The sequence below is a fragment of the Centroberyx gerrardi genome, chromosome 1, assembly GCF_048128805.1.
Source record: "Centroberyx gerrardi isolate f3 chromosome 1, fCenGer3.hap1.cur.20231027, whole genome shotgun sequence".
NCBI classification, from domain to species: Eukaryota; Metazoa; Chordata; class Actinopteri; order Beryciformes; family Berycidae; genus Centroberyx; species Centroberyx gerrardi.
Genome location: NC_135997.1, coordinates 26,877,062 through 26,892,830, shown reverse-complemented (window position 1 = coordinate 26,892,830; position 15,769 = coordinate 26,877,062). Strand labels below are relative to the sequence as shown.

General features: G+C 44.6%; 1 protein-coding gene across 1 annotated transcript in view; it reads left to right on the top strand.

Moving 5' to 3' along the window:
* The first annotated feature begins 7,252 nt into the window (after positions 1-7,252).
* nkd1 (NKD inhibitor of WNT signaling pathway 1) overlaps positions 7,253-15,769 on the top strand; it is a 32,977-nt gene continuing 24,460 nt past the window's right edge. Inside the window, exons 1-3 of the mRNA XM_078285085.1 lie at positions 7,253-7,292; positions 7,412-7,444; positions 7,676-7,815. Of these exons, the coding sequence (XP_078141211.1) occupies positions 7,268-7,292; positions 7,412-7,444; positions 7,676-7,815 (198 nt within the window). The 5' untranslated portion in view covers positions 7,253-7,267. The remainder of the gene's footprint in view (positions 7,293-7,411; positions 7,445-7,675; positions 7,816-15,769) is intronic.

Below are 15,769 nucleotides of genomic sequence, written 5' to 3'. Positions count from 1 at the left end.
TGTGACTGAACCCAAGCAGAGAGTGCACTTTCAAAGCCTGCTGAAACTATTCAAAACACCAGCGGCCCGTTAACAGCCCGGGATAATGAATTCCATGGCCGCGCGGGCCTCTATGTGTGGGAGACTCGGAGCTTAACTAAATAAACCTCGTCTGGCTGAGTGGCCCCACTGGTGCCCGGCCCTACGGGGACGAGAGCGGCCCGGTCTCTCACAGGTCACTGGGCGGCCCGGTGCTACTGACAGCCTCATTTACCCCGAACCCACCGTGACATCCGCTAGCAACGTCCCACAAGTCATACCTCGACTCTATCACGCAGGATAGGCTACTGTTGGCAAGGGCATTGTTAGTGGCTCAGCTTGAAATGACAAACTGCGTCTACGGAGGGTTCATAGGAGATGCGCTGGCTGGAGCTGATAGGAGAGATCACTGGTGTTCCCCGTGGTGGGAGTGGCAGGCTCTGATGTTTTTTTTTCCTCTTCTCTTCATTAACTATTCACATTTGCACCTTATGTGCAGATCACCATCACCGCTCGACGTGAGTCCAGGCAGTTCAAAGGCAGCGTTGCTTGGAAGTGTGCGAGCCACCCCAGGAGTCGCCGGGCCTCGGACACCTGCGGAGTGGTGGGTGCTGAGAGCTTGGGTGTGTTTGGATCAGGGACTGAATTTTCCTCTGAAGATGAGGAAAAGGTTTATGGCACGCTCCCATGAGAGCGTCTCCCGCTCTTTGAAGCTCCTGTCTTGGTGGCTGCTCTTATCTCAGGAAAGGATTATTTTATCTCCTCCTGTTCCTTTCTCTCTCTTCTTTCCGTCAACTCAGGTTTTGCCCTTGCGCGGATCTCTTAGGAGATCTTCTCCTTGCCCTTGCTCTTTCACTCCACTCCATTCCAATTTCCCCCTTTCAGAGTACACCCAGCCCTCTTTTCACCACCGCCCCCCGCTCTCTTCCCTCTTCTTCCTCTGTTGCTCCCCTCTCTCTTTCTCTTTTCCCCTATCTCCTCTATTCTCCCCTTCCAGCACATGACAGACTGTGTAATTAATGAGCATCATAAACCTCTCTTTCTATTAGCTACCCATTAGTAAACCTGGCAAGCCTGTCATTTTGGACAAAAACACACAGCTCCTTCATTTGATCCCCACATCAAAGGGGGAACCCCACTGTTTTCGGCTGAATACACTAATTGTGTCCTCGTTCTGGATGGGGCTACACCCCCACCGCTTCAAAAAGCAGCCAGTGCCGAGTGCAGATAGTAAAGAGAAGTACAGAAGCAGAAAGTATTGATTATACAGGGCTAAATTTGGAGAGTTTTAGACGTAGGAGAAATTAACATGGTCATTCAGCGGCATGCCTGAAGTCCGCACAAGTGTGTGTTTATTTACTGCACATCATTTGCTCTATTCAGTTCTACTGTGGACACATTTTGCTGGAAAAAAAACGTTAGTGGGCTTAAGGCCCTGTTAAGAGTGTTTTATATGCCGCCGTTAACAGATAAAAAGGAATTTTTAAGTGGGACGCTAAGGTTTCCTCCCTTTTACACTACAAGCCAATAACATAAAGTACTGGATCAGCAATCTAATTAAGATAAGTCTTTTAAAGTAAGTCCCATCCGGAAGATTTTTTTTATTTCTGAGTTTTGCATATATTATAGTTTCAGCACCTTCACTTTCATTTTGTGCAGCTTTATGAAGTTTTTGCTCACATGACAAAACAACTTATGAGCAAAAATTAGCTCAAAGGAGTTCTTAAATATTTGGTCAATGAATGTTTACTTTACTGCAAAAAAGCGCTGTGTGTCTAAAATCACAAACTATCATAACATAAAACTAATACATTGAAAGACCATCCTCAGTGCATGTTACAACTGAAAGCAAATTTTTTTTAACAGTATACTTTGTCCTTGTTCCTATAAAATATTTGGAATCACCCTATATGCGCTCCATATTAATTCTAATTGTTTTAGGAGGCAGTAAGATGTTGGCTAAAAGCAAAATATATGACAGAAAATTGTAACACTATGGTCAAAGCCCCTTTTATTTAATACAAAATGACAATGTTTGTGTCCTAGTGGGCCTTTAAAAGGGACCCAAAGGGAATGGAGTGTTGCTTACCATTAAAGGTAGTGCAGAAACGCTGTTAGTTTATATTAAATTCAAGTTTATTTTAGGGGTATAGCGTTGCAGGTTCTACATTCACTTTCACATTGAATTTCACTCAGCTTAGCACCTGAGACAGAATGTGCATGTAAAGCGCAAAATCCTACCTGTCCAGAATAATTCTGAACACAGGTTACTGCCATTTCTCAGAGGAAAGGTCTGAGACTGAGCCGCTATAGGCTTTGAACATATGGACCGGCAAACGCACGCCAGGCCGCATTTCCCTCCCTGCGGAGCCCTCGCCTGACACATCGCACGCTGGGCCGCCACAATGGGCTGAGTCACCGCCGCTGCAGGAATCAACACTGTACTTCAGTCACGATTGTCTTCTGCCCTTTACAACATCCATGCCCTTTTGTTCCTCAAGATAAAGGCAACAGTCACATGTTTGAGCTTTAAGCGCCCAGCAGCTGCTCTCCTCTCTCCTCTATATGCTTCGCACCCCCACCCCTCCCACTCCTCTCCACCACCATGCAGCATTCCCTCCGGTGGGCTCTCCAGGCATCAGGCCCCTAACATTGTTACAAGGACATAAACACAGACAAACCATTAGGTCCCCCTGAATCTGGCAGCCTGAATGCCCCCCATTATGCCTGTTTCCAGGGAGGATGCAGGGTTTTATGGTGGAATGAGCTAGGCTTGGCCACCAAGGTAGGAGCTCCCCCAGGTCAATAAATACCTACATCAATCAGGCAGGTGTCTAAAGAACATTGCTCTAATCCTGTGAAGCTAAACCCCGCTTTTCCACTATCAAAAAAACAAAAGAAAAAAACCCAAAAGGAGACAGATTTCCTCCACTGCACTCTATTTAAGGATGGACTGTGTTAAGAGTCAAATATTTACTTCATTTTTTTTTGTCTGATGTGATGATGTGTCAGGCTAAAATAGTGCGCATCCCATGAGGATCTGGGGTTGGTTGGAGGTTTGGGGGTCCATGTCCATGAGATGGAACTCTGGCTTTAAACCCCCGCCACCTCCTCTCTCACAGGCATCAAAGGCGAAGCTCGGAAATAGGGCCCGCAAAGCCATCTCTCCGTTGGCCTCTTCAAAGGACAGGAAGTGTGTCAGAGGGACAGGCCTTCTTTCCCAGCGAATTCAGGCGAGTGGCTATAATAACAAGCTCATCTGTGTGTCTGCGGCAGGCTAGTTCAAAGGGGAGCCTGATTCCTCTTGGTACGACATGTGATGATAGACTCAGGATACGGAAACTGCTGTTTAGCAGGAATGCACTTGGAGGGCTGCGTCAGGGACATGCATCCAGCGTACGGTCACGTCCCAGAAGAAGTGAGAAATGGGGCCAGATTACATTTTTGGGCTCGACTTCCCTGGAAATCATCCCAACTCGGTTATATTTACATATACCACCTTTGGGTAATCTGTCGCTCTACTGAGTGCAGGACTTTAGCAGACTGCCTGTGCAGGTAGTTGCCTGGTAGAGTATTCAGTGCCACGCACGTTCTGCTGAGACCTCCCACACTGACCTAACCCTCATGAGTATCTCCTCTAGGCTCTGCTGCAGCTGAATGCAGAGTGGGGCAAGAGAGGCCACAGGTTCCCAATAGGCAAGTGTACACATTCAGACACAGGGAATTAAATAAGGCTAGGATAATTAAATAGGCTGGGAAATCACCACAAGTCACCAGTCAAATGCTGATAAAACCTTTCCTGTGGCTGGTAAGTATTTCCATTCTAATAGCCATAGTGGCAGGTTACCAACCAAGTTATTTTCTGATTTCAAATAGAATAGTAAACCACATTGGCTTGTAGTAAAAGTGGCTAATTGATTTTTCTACTGGCTACTTTGGCTTATGCAAAGGAAGTTAGTTCTCTTTACTGCAAATTGTAGGCAGCAGTCCTTTTCTAAACTGGACGCCACTGTGGTGTCTTCATATATCTGCCTCTCTTATCCACTTAGAGCTGCACTCTGCTGTCTGCAGTAACCGGTCACTTAGTCTGGCTGAACCGTGTCTGAGAGCTAGTTTCAGCTGACTGGAGTAGTTCAGTTGTTGGTACAGCCGAATGCTACTCTTAAGTCTTGGAGGCAGGTACAAGTGGAAAATGTCAGCTACACAAAGTAAAAAGACACTTGCACACTGTCTTCGTTTGCAGAAAATACACAGTTTGATGTTATCGTCAGCTCCATGGGCTGTGAGTTTCCTCTAATGGAGCATAGCCTCAAACCCTCAAGTCCTCCAACCCAGAGGAGATGGTGTAAATCCTTGGCATGCTGGAGGCACATGGGTGCAGGTAGAGCAAACCAGGCTTGTAAACTTAAACACAGCCTTGACGGTAGAGGCCCATGATAATTTAGGGGCCATTACCGCCAGGCCATGTGGGAGCCATCTACTGAAATGGTGCTATATTTTGTCATTAAAGCAGCCCTTCAACCAGACAATTTGCTTTTTCAGACATTTAGTTTTAAAGATTATGTCTTAAAATTGAACAAAGCCTCCCCTAAGATTTTAATCTGCTGTTTTTAGATTTAAAGGGAAAATCCGCTATGACGCAGAAATCACATGAGAAGAGTTTTGCTCTAAAATTAGACATGCACCATTTGAAAAAACTGGCACCTTTTAAAACATGATTGATAACACAAATTCAAAACAAATAATGGTACTTTTAAAAGTATAGTAGGTAAGATTTGAAGATTTGAAAGTCGAACAACTCTCTAAAGACCAACCAACACTTTCTGGAAGTGCTGCACTGATAGTGAACAGACAACGAACAACGAGACAGTAGCCAAACTCACTGTCCATGTACGCCATGGTATATTTCCAAGTATATTTCTGATATATTTTCTGTATATTTATCATAGTTAAGACTACTATGAAATAAAGCTCCTTTGGGTGTAAATGATCAAGCAAACATTTTATGACTTGACAAAATCAGTTTTCCATTTATTGTCAATGGAGCAGTTGTAGAAAATGTATCATAGATAAGTGTCTCTTCGCTCTAGTCTCGAAAATCATAGAGATATGACTTCTGTTTGAGGGTGGGTTTTCAGTGTAAGGTATTCCTGTTATCAGCACTTCAAAATGAAACTTCAATGAAAAAGAACAGTGATGTTAATCTGTAATCTTTCAGTAAATACATTTGAAAACCAAACTGTGTCAAATGTACATATTTCCATTGTAAATTAATGGTCTAGATGTGACTAAACACTTGCTAACTTGATATGGGTTATTCTACAGAAAGAATAACAGGTTCAGATTGCAGGTGGTAAAAAAGAAAGCAAAATCCCCTCATATATTTCTAAAACGTCAACTTAAAGTTTGGTCTCCACCCTGCATCAGGTATTTATAACTGACTTTAATAGTGCCACAACTTTTCCAGCATTAGAGGCTGCATAAAGTGATGCCTTTTAAAGCTTTCTGAACCTTTACCACAGATTTGTCCACAGTCCATATATCACTGTGTCACTTTGTAGCACTGGCAAGTCTGTGTTATAGTGACATTACCACTAACAAAAACACAAAATCTAAATACCCTATTTTTTGGATTTTATACAGTATATATTACAATATTCCAAGCCTAGACAATTAAGATTTGTAATGACCTGACAAAATCTCCTTCTTTTCAGTGCTGTATTCATTTCCCTTCACATGGGCTACTAAGCCTGGTAGCCTGGCTGGGAATGGCATAGTGGCTTCTCTCTTTTACAGGCATTTTTTTTTTTTTTTTTTTTTTTTTTAAAGATTTTTTACATTTGAAGACTTCAAAAGAATCTAGGCTTGCTTTCATCTGCTGCCTCGGCCCAATAAAACAGGGGTTCCATGTCAAGGACCCCAAAGTAGACACAAATTGAACCGCGGACCCCCGTCTTTTGTCCCCAGGAACCCCATCCGAGACGGTTATTGCTGGTAGTTATGATTTAGTAGATAACAGTGGTGATTTAGGGGGATAACAGTGATCAAAACAGCCGTCCTTATATATTCTCAGGCTCTAGCAGGGGTGTTTATTCTCTAAACCCTAAATTATGGCAAACACCCTGCATGCATCTAGTATCATTTGCCACAAGTACTTTGTAACCTGACTACATTTGTGGGGACAAAGTGGAACAATGATTGATGATTGGCAAGATATTATTATTTGGTCAGCGTGATAAATTATTGTAATAGTCAAACTATCATCTTAGAGGGAACACTGGTACTGAATGCTCCCCCGATGTGACGGTTTTTATGGCTTCCCACTAAGTTTCTGGGGATTTTTGCTTGATCCTTGCTCTCCATTAAAATGATAAAAACGATCATGGTCAAATTTTGACTCAGGCTGAGGTATGGCAGAAGTATAGGAGTGAAATTAAACTTATCCCTCATGTTGCTGGGGGACCCCCGGAGGTCCCCAGGCCCCCATTTTGGGAACCACGGGCAATAAAACACAGTGAGACTGCCGGCAACTCGTCTAATCTTGGGTGAGGTGTCAGTCCTGATCTTTCAGCGGTTGAAGTGAAGGTTTTCGTGACGCCTCCTCTGCGCTTTGAAGGCAGACGAAGGGGGAAAGCGGAGCTGCGTCAAGCCAGACAGAGATAGCCAACATAACACCGGGAGTGAGGCAATTTGGTCTTCAGAATAAAAGTGTGGAATTTGTCACTTCAAAAAATAAAGTATTGGGGTGCACAGATGTTGGAGCTCCAGTTATATGGCCTTTAGGCACAGTTATACCACTGCTGCGGGCTAAAATTGACTTTTTAAAGATAGTAAGTATCCTTCTGAGTTGTCTGGAATATGTTCTGTGATTAAGTCTATCTTTGGATGTGGCATCTTCCACAGGCTTACCTGGCTAGGAATAGCCTATATGCTGTGGAAATTACTTTTGCAGAAAAAAAGCAATTGTTTGCCACATGTTCTTTATTTTCATTTTTGGTACTTTGTATTACATGAAAGTTAGGAGTTTTATTTTGAAAGATGTGACGGGAAGTCGTCTATCTCATTCTGGCTGGCTTGACGCTGGTGGGAATCTGGATCAAAGGCTCGTTTGGCTCTCCAGCCGTCGGATGTACTGAGCGCAGTCTGCTCTCTTTCTCCACGGACGCACCTCTGTCTGGATATCGCTGCTCTTTTTTTCCTTGGGATTATATTCATCTGATGGTTTTCAAGTCCAACTCGATGCATAGAAATGGGTAAACTGCACTCGAAACATGGTAAGGTTTCTCATTCCCGTGAGAAATCACGGCTGTAGTTGTCCTGATCCTGAATGCGCTCTGGTGCTGCGATATACTTTCGAGTAACACTATTCATTGTGTTCTCTCTTTCTCTTAAGCTGCTATTTGTAAACCGAGGGAGAGTCCAGAAGGTAAGCGCAATACATTTATTTTCATCGCATATAATACAGCATAGTATTTTCTGAGAATATTCGGCAGTTTGGGAATAGCAGTGCAGTTTTCAGAGTCTATTCCCAGCACATTGAGGGCATTACGCGGGGCAGCGTCCGACTCTTTGAAGATGGATTGCTATAGAAAACATGAGTGCAGGGGGAGAAATTAGTTATAGATATGAGTTATAATGATGCGCTTCTTTGTTTCAGGCGACAGTTTTGTAGTCAATGCCTGTTTGGCGAGGAAAGGGATCGACGACTGGCTTGTGAAACAGAAATACTATTGCACGGGCTCTCGCCTCGAGCAACAGGGCTGTCACCACAAGAACAACTGCGGCTTGACTACACGGGTGAGTACGACGGTATTCAGGGGGGTAGCCTAATGTGTGTGGACCACTCACTGTTTAGTATTACAGTGTATTACTTAATATGGTTGTCAAATTACTGCCCTGTTAAAGTTGCCGTACCTAGTAGGCTAGGCGGTTGACGGCGCTCGTGCGCACCTCGCACCTTTTAGGCAACTTTTGTTTTGAACTTTGCGCTTTCACAAAGGCTTCCCACCTTGGATTACTCGTAGTTTTGCATTGCATTTTGTCGCCAGCTTATGTTTTAAGTGGGTGAAGCCGTATAGACTGGACAAAAACAACCGGTATTATGCATCTGTAATTTGTTTCGTCAATTCTTGCTCCTCAGTTGCGCTTATAGCCTAAACTTGACAAAGTTTTCCAAAGGTCTACTGGGGGCCAAAACTACCACGGTATTGCACTGGAAATAGAAATTGTAGTTTAAATCCCTGTCGGTTGATCTACGTCTAAAATAGCCTACCTGATTAACATGAGTGAAAAATAAGATAAATAACCCTGAAATCTCCAGTAGTGTTTTTGTGCCAACCACATTGTATACATTTGTGAGTTACACTGATGTTGCTGATTTCAGACTGGAAGTGTGAAATGTTTGCCCATCAGTGATGTCAGTATGCCCCCCCCCATTTGATCTTTTACAAATGACTGAAAAAATGAAGTGGGCTCTCTTGAGCTGGACACAAAAAATACCGTTGCTTGTTGCAATCTATACCTTTCCCTTTCTGTTTGGTGAATGAAACCATGTGTTCAAACACTCCGGCATCCTTTGGTAGATGTCTCATCTGCTCATGTTGGGAGCAAACGTTGGTATCAGCCTATGTGCAGATCCAAGTTTTTCTTTTTTTCTAGGTAACAATAGATTAAGCCTGAGTTGAAAGCTTTGCAGTCTGACAGTCTGATGACAAGGGTGCATTGTAAAGGCTGGGGAGAAGTGTTGGAGGTCATGCTTGTTTTGTATTTTGGCATCGCTGTAAACACAGTACTGTTGTTGTCAAGTGAGGAAATCCTTTGGAATTGCTTCAGAGGAGCCTTAAGCCTCTTTGGTTAGCGATGCTTTCCTCAAAGGCAGCATGTTTGAGGAATGGGAGCCCATCAAGAAAAAAAAAGAAAAAATCCACCAGGAAGCTTAGTTCCTCCACCCACGACCAAGACACTTTGAACAGAAAAGTGTCTATTTCATTTTGAACGCATTATAGCCAATTCTGTTTTATTCTATACAAACAAGGCCACTTTGAGCACAAGCCATGATTTCTTTTAAAATACGTGGCGACTCCTTTTGTCGCTCACCATTTTGAGAAACAAGGGTCCTATCAACAGTGGCATGCTACTACTGTAGGTGTAATAAGCAGTCAATCACATTTTCCTTTCTCTTGCCCTCTCATTTGCTTTTCATGATGACAGAAACTCTTGCCCTTATGGCATGCAGCAGTTCTTGCGTAAAGGCCAGATTATGCCATGCAATTAAACTGATTATCAAGGAAGCAAGACACCACTGCACATGCTGGGTCCGTTCCTTGGAAAAAATGATTCTTTGGTATGAGGAATGAAGGGCATGCTGGTGAGGAAGCAAGCTTCAAACTTGAGGAAGCGACAATCAGCTTTGAGCGGGTGACTGAAATATCTCCTGATCAGAGTCCAAGCTGGGTCTAAAGTCCGCCATTGTTTTGTCTTCTGCTGCAAGGTGCTTTTGATGGCATTGCTCTGCCTGGAGGCCCGGTGGGTCCGCGATGGGAAACGCGGGGGCCCTTTTACGAGCGTCCCGGTTTGAGGGGATGTGCGAGCGATCAAGTGTGGCACGGAGCGTGGTGAGGGGTCGGCGCTGGCTTTACATGTTGCACGCACATGGTGTCAAAGTCGCTAAGCCTGACATGTGCCCAGCGCTCCAATAAACATCTTCATATTGTAACAGGACCCCGCTCACTGCAGGCACACTGTCTGTGGGCCCTTTTTTGGGTGTCAGCTGAGTGGAGGGCATTATGGGAAACATCTGAAGCCATGTGATTGTTTTCTAGAGCATGTTGCTGCTGCTGCAGAAAAGCCACGCAACTGACATTTTAGTATTTTTCTTCTCTCACACTTCTGGCCCTTGAAACCTTTAAACCTCATTGTGCAATTTCCAAAATACATGGGCATCGGTGTGAAAACAAACATTCGTCTCTTTGTTCCTGGAAATATTATTTACGTATGTTCCCCCCCCCCCCGACAACAGCGATGTTTTCATTTCCCAGATGGTGTGAAGTGAGACTTGGCCCAGGATGGAAAAGGAACCCCCGCTGAAAGAGTTGGATGTTTTTGAACAATTTGGACTTGGTGGAGTTCTGTTTGTATAAATAATTCAAGTCTGTGTGCCTAATGGCTTTTATAGCTCAGAGGGAAAATGAATAAAAGAAGAAAGGTGTTTCCGACATCAATATTTATTTGGATGCTTTTCCCTTTTGTTTTGCGTTGAAAAAGTGGATCCAAATTCTTGAATATTCAATTTAGAAGTTTAAACCTTTTGTTTGCTTGTTCTTTTGGCACTGAGTCATTGATCATAAATAGGCTATAGCCAGTATAGTAAAGTATAGGCTGGTATGGACAATGTTTAGAGGGTAAGAAAGAATGTTATTTTAATATATTGCAGTGTTAATGGTCAGTTGTTTTTTGTAGTTGTCAGTAAATTATATCCACCATTTGACAAATGGTGACTCTTAAAAGTGATTGCTGATGAAGTTATTCACCAAACTAAGAACCAGACTTTCGCTTACAAAATCTTTTTGAGGATGAAATCAACCTTATTCCTCAAATCTTCAATTTTTTTCCAAAATGTGTTTCAGAATGAAACGCGTATCTCAACCCAAGGTGTTGTGAGATAAAAACAGAATCAAACCTCTTAGGTGAGAGAATGCAAGTCAACCCTCCTAGTCTTGAAAGCTGTCTGTGTTGTATAGGATACCTGGTGAGATAGTTATTTATAGCCGTTGTTCTTGTAGCCCCCCCGCCTCCCAGCTGAACTGGGGTCCAGGAGAATGTGGGTCGGGTGTCAACAGTGGGGAGTCCGGGCTTGGAATTCTTTTGATCTGATCTTTTCCAAACCATATTCCTGAAATCCTACGTTCCCCGTACAAACAATGCCGGTTTAATGGAACACATTGTTTTGTAGCGCTGCTCACATTAGCAGCTTGACTTCATTAATGGCTTTACACTGAAGTCGTGGGTGCGGAGATAAGGATAGACTCCGACAGAAAGGTATAAACTTGACAGCTGAATGACGTTTCCATGCTGATTCTACCTATTGGTTCGCTCCGAGATGCACTTTGGGTTGACAGTGAGTGGTATGGACAGGTGGATCTGTGCGATCTCAACATGTGAGATCCAGACCATGTGAGCCTTGGCACGCTTTCTCCCCTGTGTACAGCATGGTGTCCACACCTACCCTTTGAATTCGATACGTCATGTGCACCCTGTAGAATTATGTCGCCTTCACAGACATCGAGAGGGATGAAGATTTTCACAACGTATGACTTGGAAGTTCGAATTTCTGCTGGCTAGTTTGTTCCAACTCAACGAAATCGCTCTCTAAGCCACTCCGGGTTGGGATTCAATAGAAAATGTTGAGACTTAAATGCTGTGGATTGTTTCTTCATCTCGTTCAGCATGTTTGTAGTGTATCGAGAGTAACTTCAGAAGATTTCATTTTGATGATTTGTTGAAGCATTCTCTTTCTTCCCTATAAAGTTCCCTCTTTCTGTTCTTAAAAGTCCCCCTCCCCCTATCCTGGTTCTCCCCTCTCGCCTCTTCCCCTCATTTCTCCCCTCCTAGTCTCCATCTGTTTCTTGCGTTTACCCTGTGGCCCTGTGTTGGTTGTGGCTGATGAAATGAGACTGCATTTGAAGTGGGCCATGCAGGGAGGTGTTTGTAGTGACACTGATGGCTCCTCCTCCGCTGTGAAGCCCTACCCTCTGTGTAGTAAAAGGAGCCCCCCCCCCCCGTAGTGAAGCTCACTCTGCTGGGCTCCCAAGCCTCTGCTCTTACAATTCCAAAGCATTTTTTTTTTCAAACGCGCTTCCATCTAGACCCATACGAAATCCTAGACAAAAAGCAAAGGTACATCTGACGACAGAACGCAACTCAAAAGCGAATCACAGTGGAACTTCTGCCCCCAACCGCCCTGTTTCACAGTTGGTTGCCAGCTCTCTGATTTTTATTTTTTCTCGTTGCAAGTAGAAAGTTTTTTTTATGGAAGTAGGCCTAAAGCTTTTAAACGCATTCCCTCAGCCTCCGAGTCTGATAAAAGACATGGCAGGTTTGCGCCCCCTTCTTTTTCTCGCTTCTGCTGTCGTGCTTTTTCTCTCCTTGTCGCTTTCACAAAGCGAGGGCCCTTGTCTAGGAGCTGAAAGCACCTTTCAAATGCAGACTCCTCTTCCTCGCTCTCCTTCTTTCTGTCTTCTCCCTGTTCGTGTTCTTTTCCCACCGGCTGGCCTCTTGTGCGTGCTGCGTGTCGTATGCCCCTCTCCCACCGGGCTCTACCCCCTCTGCGCTCCCAAGGGACCCAAGGCCTGTTGTTGCTCTTTGAAGAGGCTGGGAGAGAAGTTTGGAGCCACACTCTAAAGAAAAGAAAAGCCTTGGCCTTTGGGGGGGAGGGTGGGGGGGTGGGGTGGGGGGGGGGGAGCACCTGGCTATAGAAGGGCTCTGTGGGTTTTTTTTTCTTCCCATGAGTAGATAGGGAGGAAGTATTGGGCTGACGTCAACATAGCTGGGGGACTGGGAGATTCGAGGAGGTGCAGGTGGCTTTAATGTCACATCCGGCATCGTATGTCACATTGATCACTCAGAGCTGGAGGAGGTTCTCCTATGTGACAAAGCAAACTCTCATTTGTTGCTGTGAATGGTGCCTTCTGGAAAGGGCTTCTGTGGTAATGGTATAGAATGAGGTAAAGCCGGAGTGGCATGCAGACATTTGATCAGCTTCTTCCCCTTTTCTCTTTGCTTTTGTTGTGAATCTTTTAAAAAACCACAGCGTCTCCTCTCCAGCTCTCTATGTATTTCACTCTGGCCTTTATACAATACATATCATTTTTGATCTATTTAGACATTTGGGCAAAATACATCTTTACCCCAAAGTTCATCATATAAAAGTGTTGCCATTGCATGAACCAAGGACTTAACTACTATCCTTTAAAAAGAACCATAACTTGTCTTGTAAGAGTAGGTGTCACTTTTTTGGATGTCTCATTTTGGAATGAAACCACATATTGTTGTATGTGCATGCACGGTTAAAAATAGAAAGTGGGTATGCTGGGTATGGGGGGGTTTGGCCGTGGGGGTGGAGTGGTGCCTGTGTATGTGTAAATCTGTGCATGCATGTGCGTGTAAGGGTGCCGCATGTCTGGAATCGGCTGTCCGGATGCGCTCCAGAGATCAAAGGCGTCTGCGGGAATGTGCTCTGAATCCCGGGGGATTAGCAGCTGAGATTTGTGCTTTGTTTCCCCAAATATCTGCTCACTGTGGAGCGACGGATAGCCGCTGTTCATTTCAAAGTGTCTCTCTTCTCTCGCCCCCTTTTGCTATTACGTTTACGCTGGAGTGTTTGCTCCACGCTTGAGAGACTTTTCGGCGGCATTCATTTGAAAATACTAATTAACAGTTGGATTCTGAGGATGTACGGCCGTAGAAGTTTTCTCTCCCCCTTTGCCTTTGTTTTGAAACTGGGGTTAAAGCCTCCGGTTGAAATGGCTTACAGCTGATGAGCGCGTGCATATTAAATACTGTATCTGTGAGAGTCCTAATTAGCAGATAATCCGTCTAAATATAGAGTTAATTTAACTGACATCATCATGCCGAGACGCTCACTTTTCTTTAACCTTTTGATGTGTGTGTATGTCTGAGACACGCTAATGTGTTTTGAAAAGGGTAAGGAAAGTATTCCTAGTTTGTCTGTGCTTTCCCCTTCTGGCTTACTGAAATCATTGAGCCTTCACGGAAAGCAATAAAGTGATGGATATTGTCTCTTAGAGATTATACAACAGCTAGTTTCATACAGCCAGTCTGATTGGTCAAGGACACGTTCCAACCATGCTGATAATACCCATAAAGCGTGGCCAGCCATGCTTAATTGGTTGCTATGCCAACTCTTGTGGTAACCAAGAAGTTAATTATCAACCTTGTTTTTCCTTCTTATGGGTGATGGGTAATTTAGGATGGTGCTACTCCCAATGATGATGGTGATGGTGATGATTATGATGACCATGACATAACTATGGCTATTCATATGGTAGTGGATTGTGAGGGTTGAAATTGATTTATAGTCTGTGTGAGAGTTGGCAAGAACCTCTGTAAGTCCAAAACTCCAGCATTTCCCAAACAGGGGGAGGCAGGGGGGGAGAGTGTGGGAGAGACTGTGGGTGACTGGGGCTCCTGCAGTGACGCTGGGCTCCTATGAGCCTTCCATGGGAGCTCGGTGCCCGTTTTAATCACCCACTTAAAAGGCTCTGCTGAAGTGGGTGTTTAAGTGTTTAAACCCTGAATAATTCTCTCTTGTTTGTTTATCAGGTTCCCCTGCGGGTTGCGCTCTGGCCTGTGCAGTAAGTGCTGAATAATTTGACTGAGCACTCAAAGTGGCTCTTATAAATAGGACGATCAACATCTGCATAAAACTGCTATCAAGCTCTCATGAGAGTGCATGCACGCACACACATACACGTACACACACACACACACACACACACACACACACACACACACACACACACGTGCGCACTACCCATTTGTTTACTCTACTATGTGGATCTGTTTATCACTACTAACAGACACAGAGTCCCAGCATGGTTCTCTTCCATTCCATTTCTATTTGTTTTTCCTAAGCACAGGACATAGGGAAACACCAGTGATGGGCTCCACAGCTTGCATCAACCCTGCTATTGTATTTATCCTCCTAGTGTTTGAGCGCTTTGGTGACCAGGGCCCTAAGGCCACCTGAGGTAGAGGGAATGAAGGAAGTGGGTTTAAGTAAACAGAGCTGGGAGAGCATTGTGCCTCCCCCAGACAGAGGTTCCAGGGCTCTTCAGCTCTTCCCGTGGCGCCGGGGCTGGAGGAGGTCTGGATTGTCTGTTAGGGGATGTTTTTGGTGGAAGGAAAGCTAAACAGAGGAGCGGCCCCGCTGAAAGGAAGGCTGTCCTCCCCTGGTGTGTTTACGCTCCACAGGTGCCACAGCCCAAGGAGGAGCTCACCCTGCAGACTGTCAGTGAAGCAGGCCGGCCCTGTGCTCCCCAAAGGGCCATTTGCCCTGCCTGTTAACCCCCCCCGCCCCGCCCACCCATTACTCATGTTGGAACAAACAGCGACCCTGACAGGAAGAGTACTTCACCAGATTGGACTGAGTGGTTCTTCAGTCTGTAGGGAACTGCAAAGTAACCACCGGCTCCCTAATGCCCACTACCCTGTAGTTTGTTGTAGGTGTGCGTTTCGGTATACCTCTTAGTGTGTGTGTGAGTGTGTGAGTGTGTGTGCATGTGCGGTCATATGTAGGCCTGTGTTTACAGCGTCCCTGCATAGCTAGCATATATATATCTTTTTGTCATAACAACTAAATACTGTTATGACCTAAAATTAATACAGTCCTGTCCACTTAGTCAACTTCTCTAACTTTCCTAACTTCCCTAAGCCCTTCCTCTGAGGTTCTCTTATAGGAGGTATAAATGTTTTTGTTCCAGTGCAGTGTGTCATTTAGCTCCTCATTCTAAGTGATCTGCCTTCAGTTTTACCATTCTGCCTTAGTTTTCTGCTTCAGCTCTGGAACTTCATGGATTTAGAAAAGAAAGACGTGTTGCCTGAAGGGATTGGAAGCAGAACAAACTGTCTGTGCTGATTTGTATTTGATGCTTCAAAGCCAAGCCGCCTATATGATGACGATGCAATGCTTTCTCTTGTGATGATCAAGCCACCATACGTTCTGTAGGAGCTG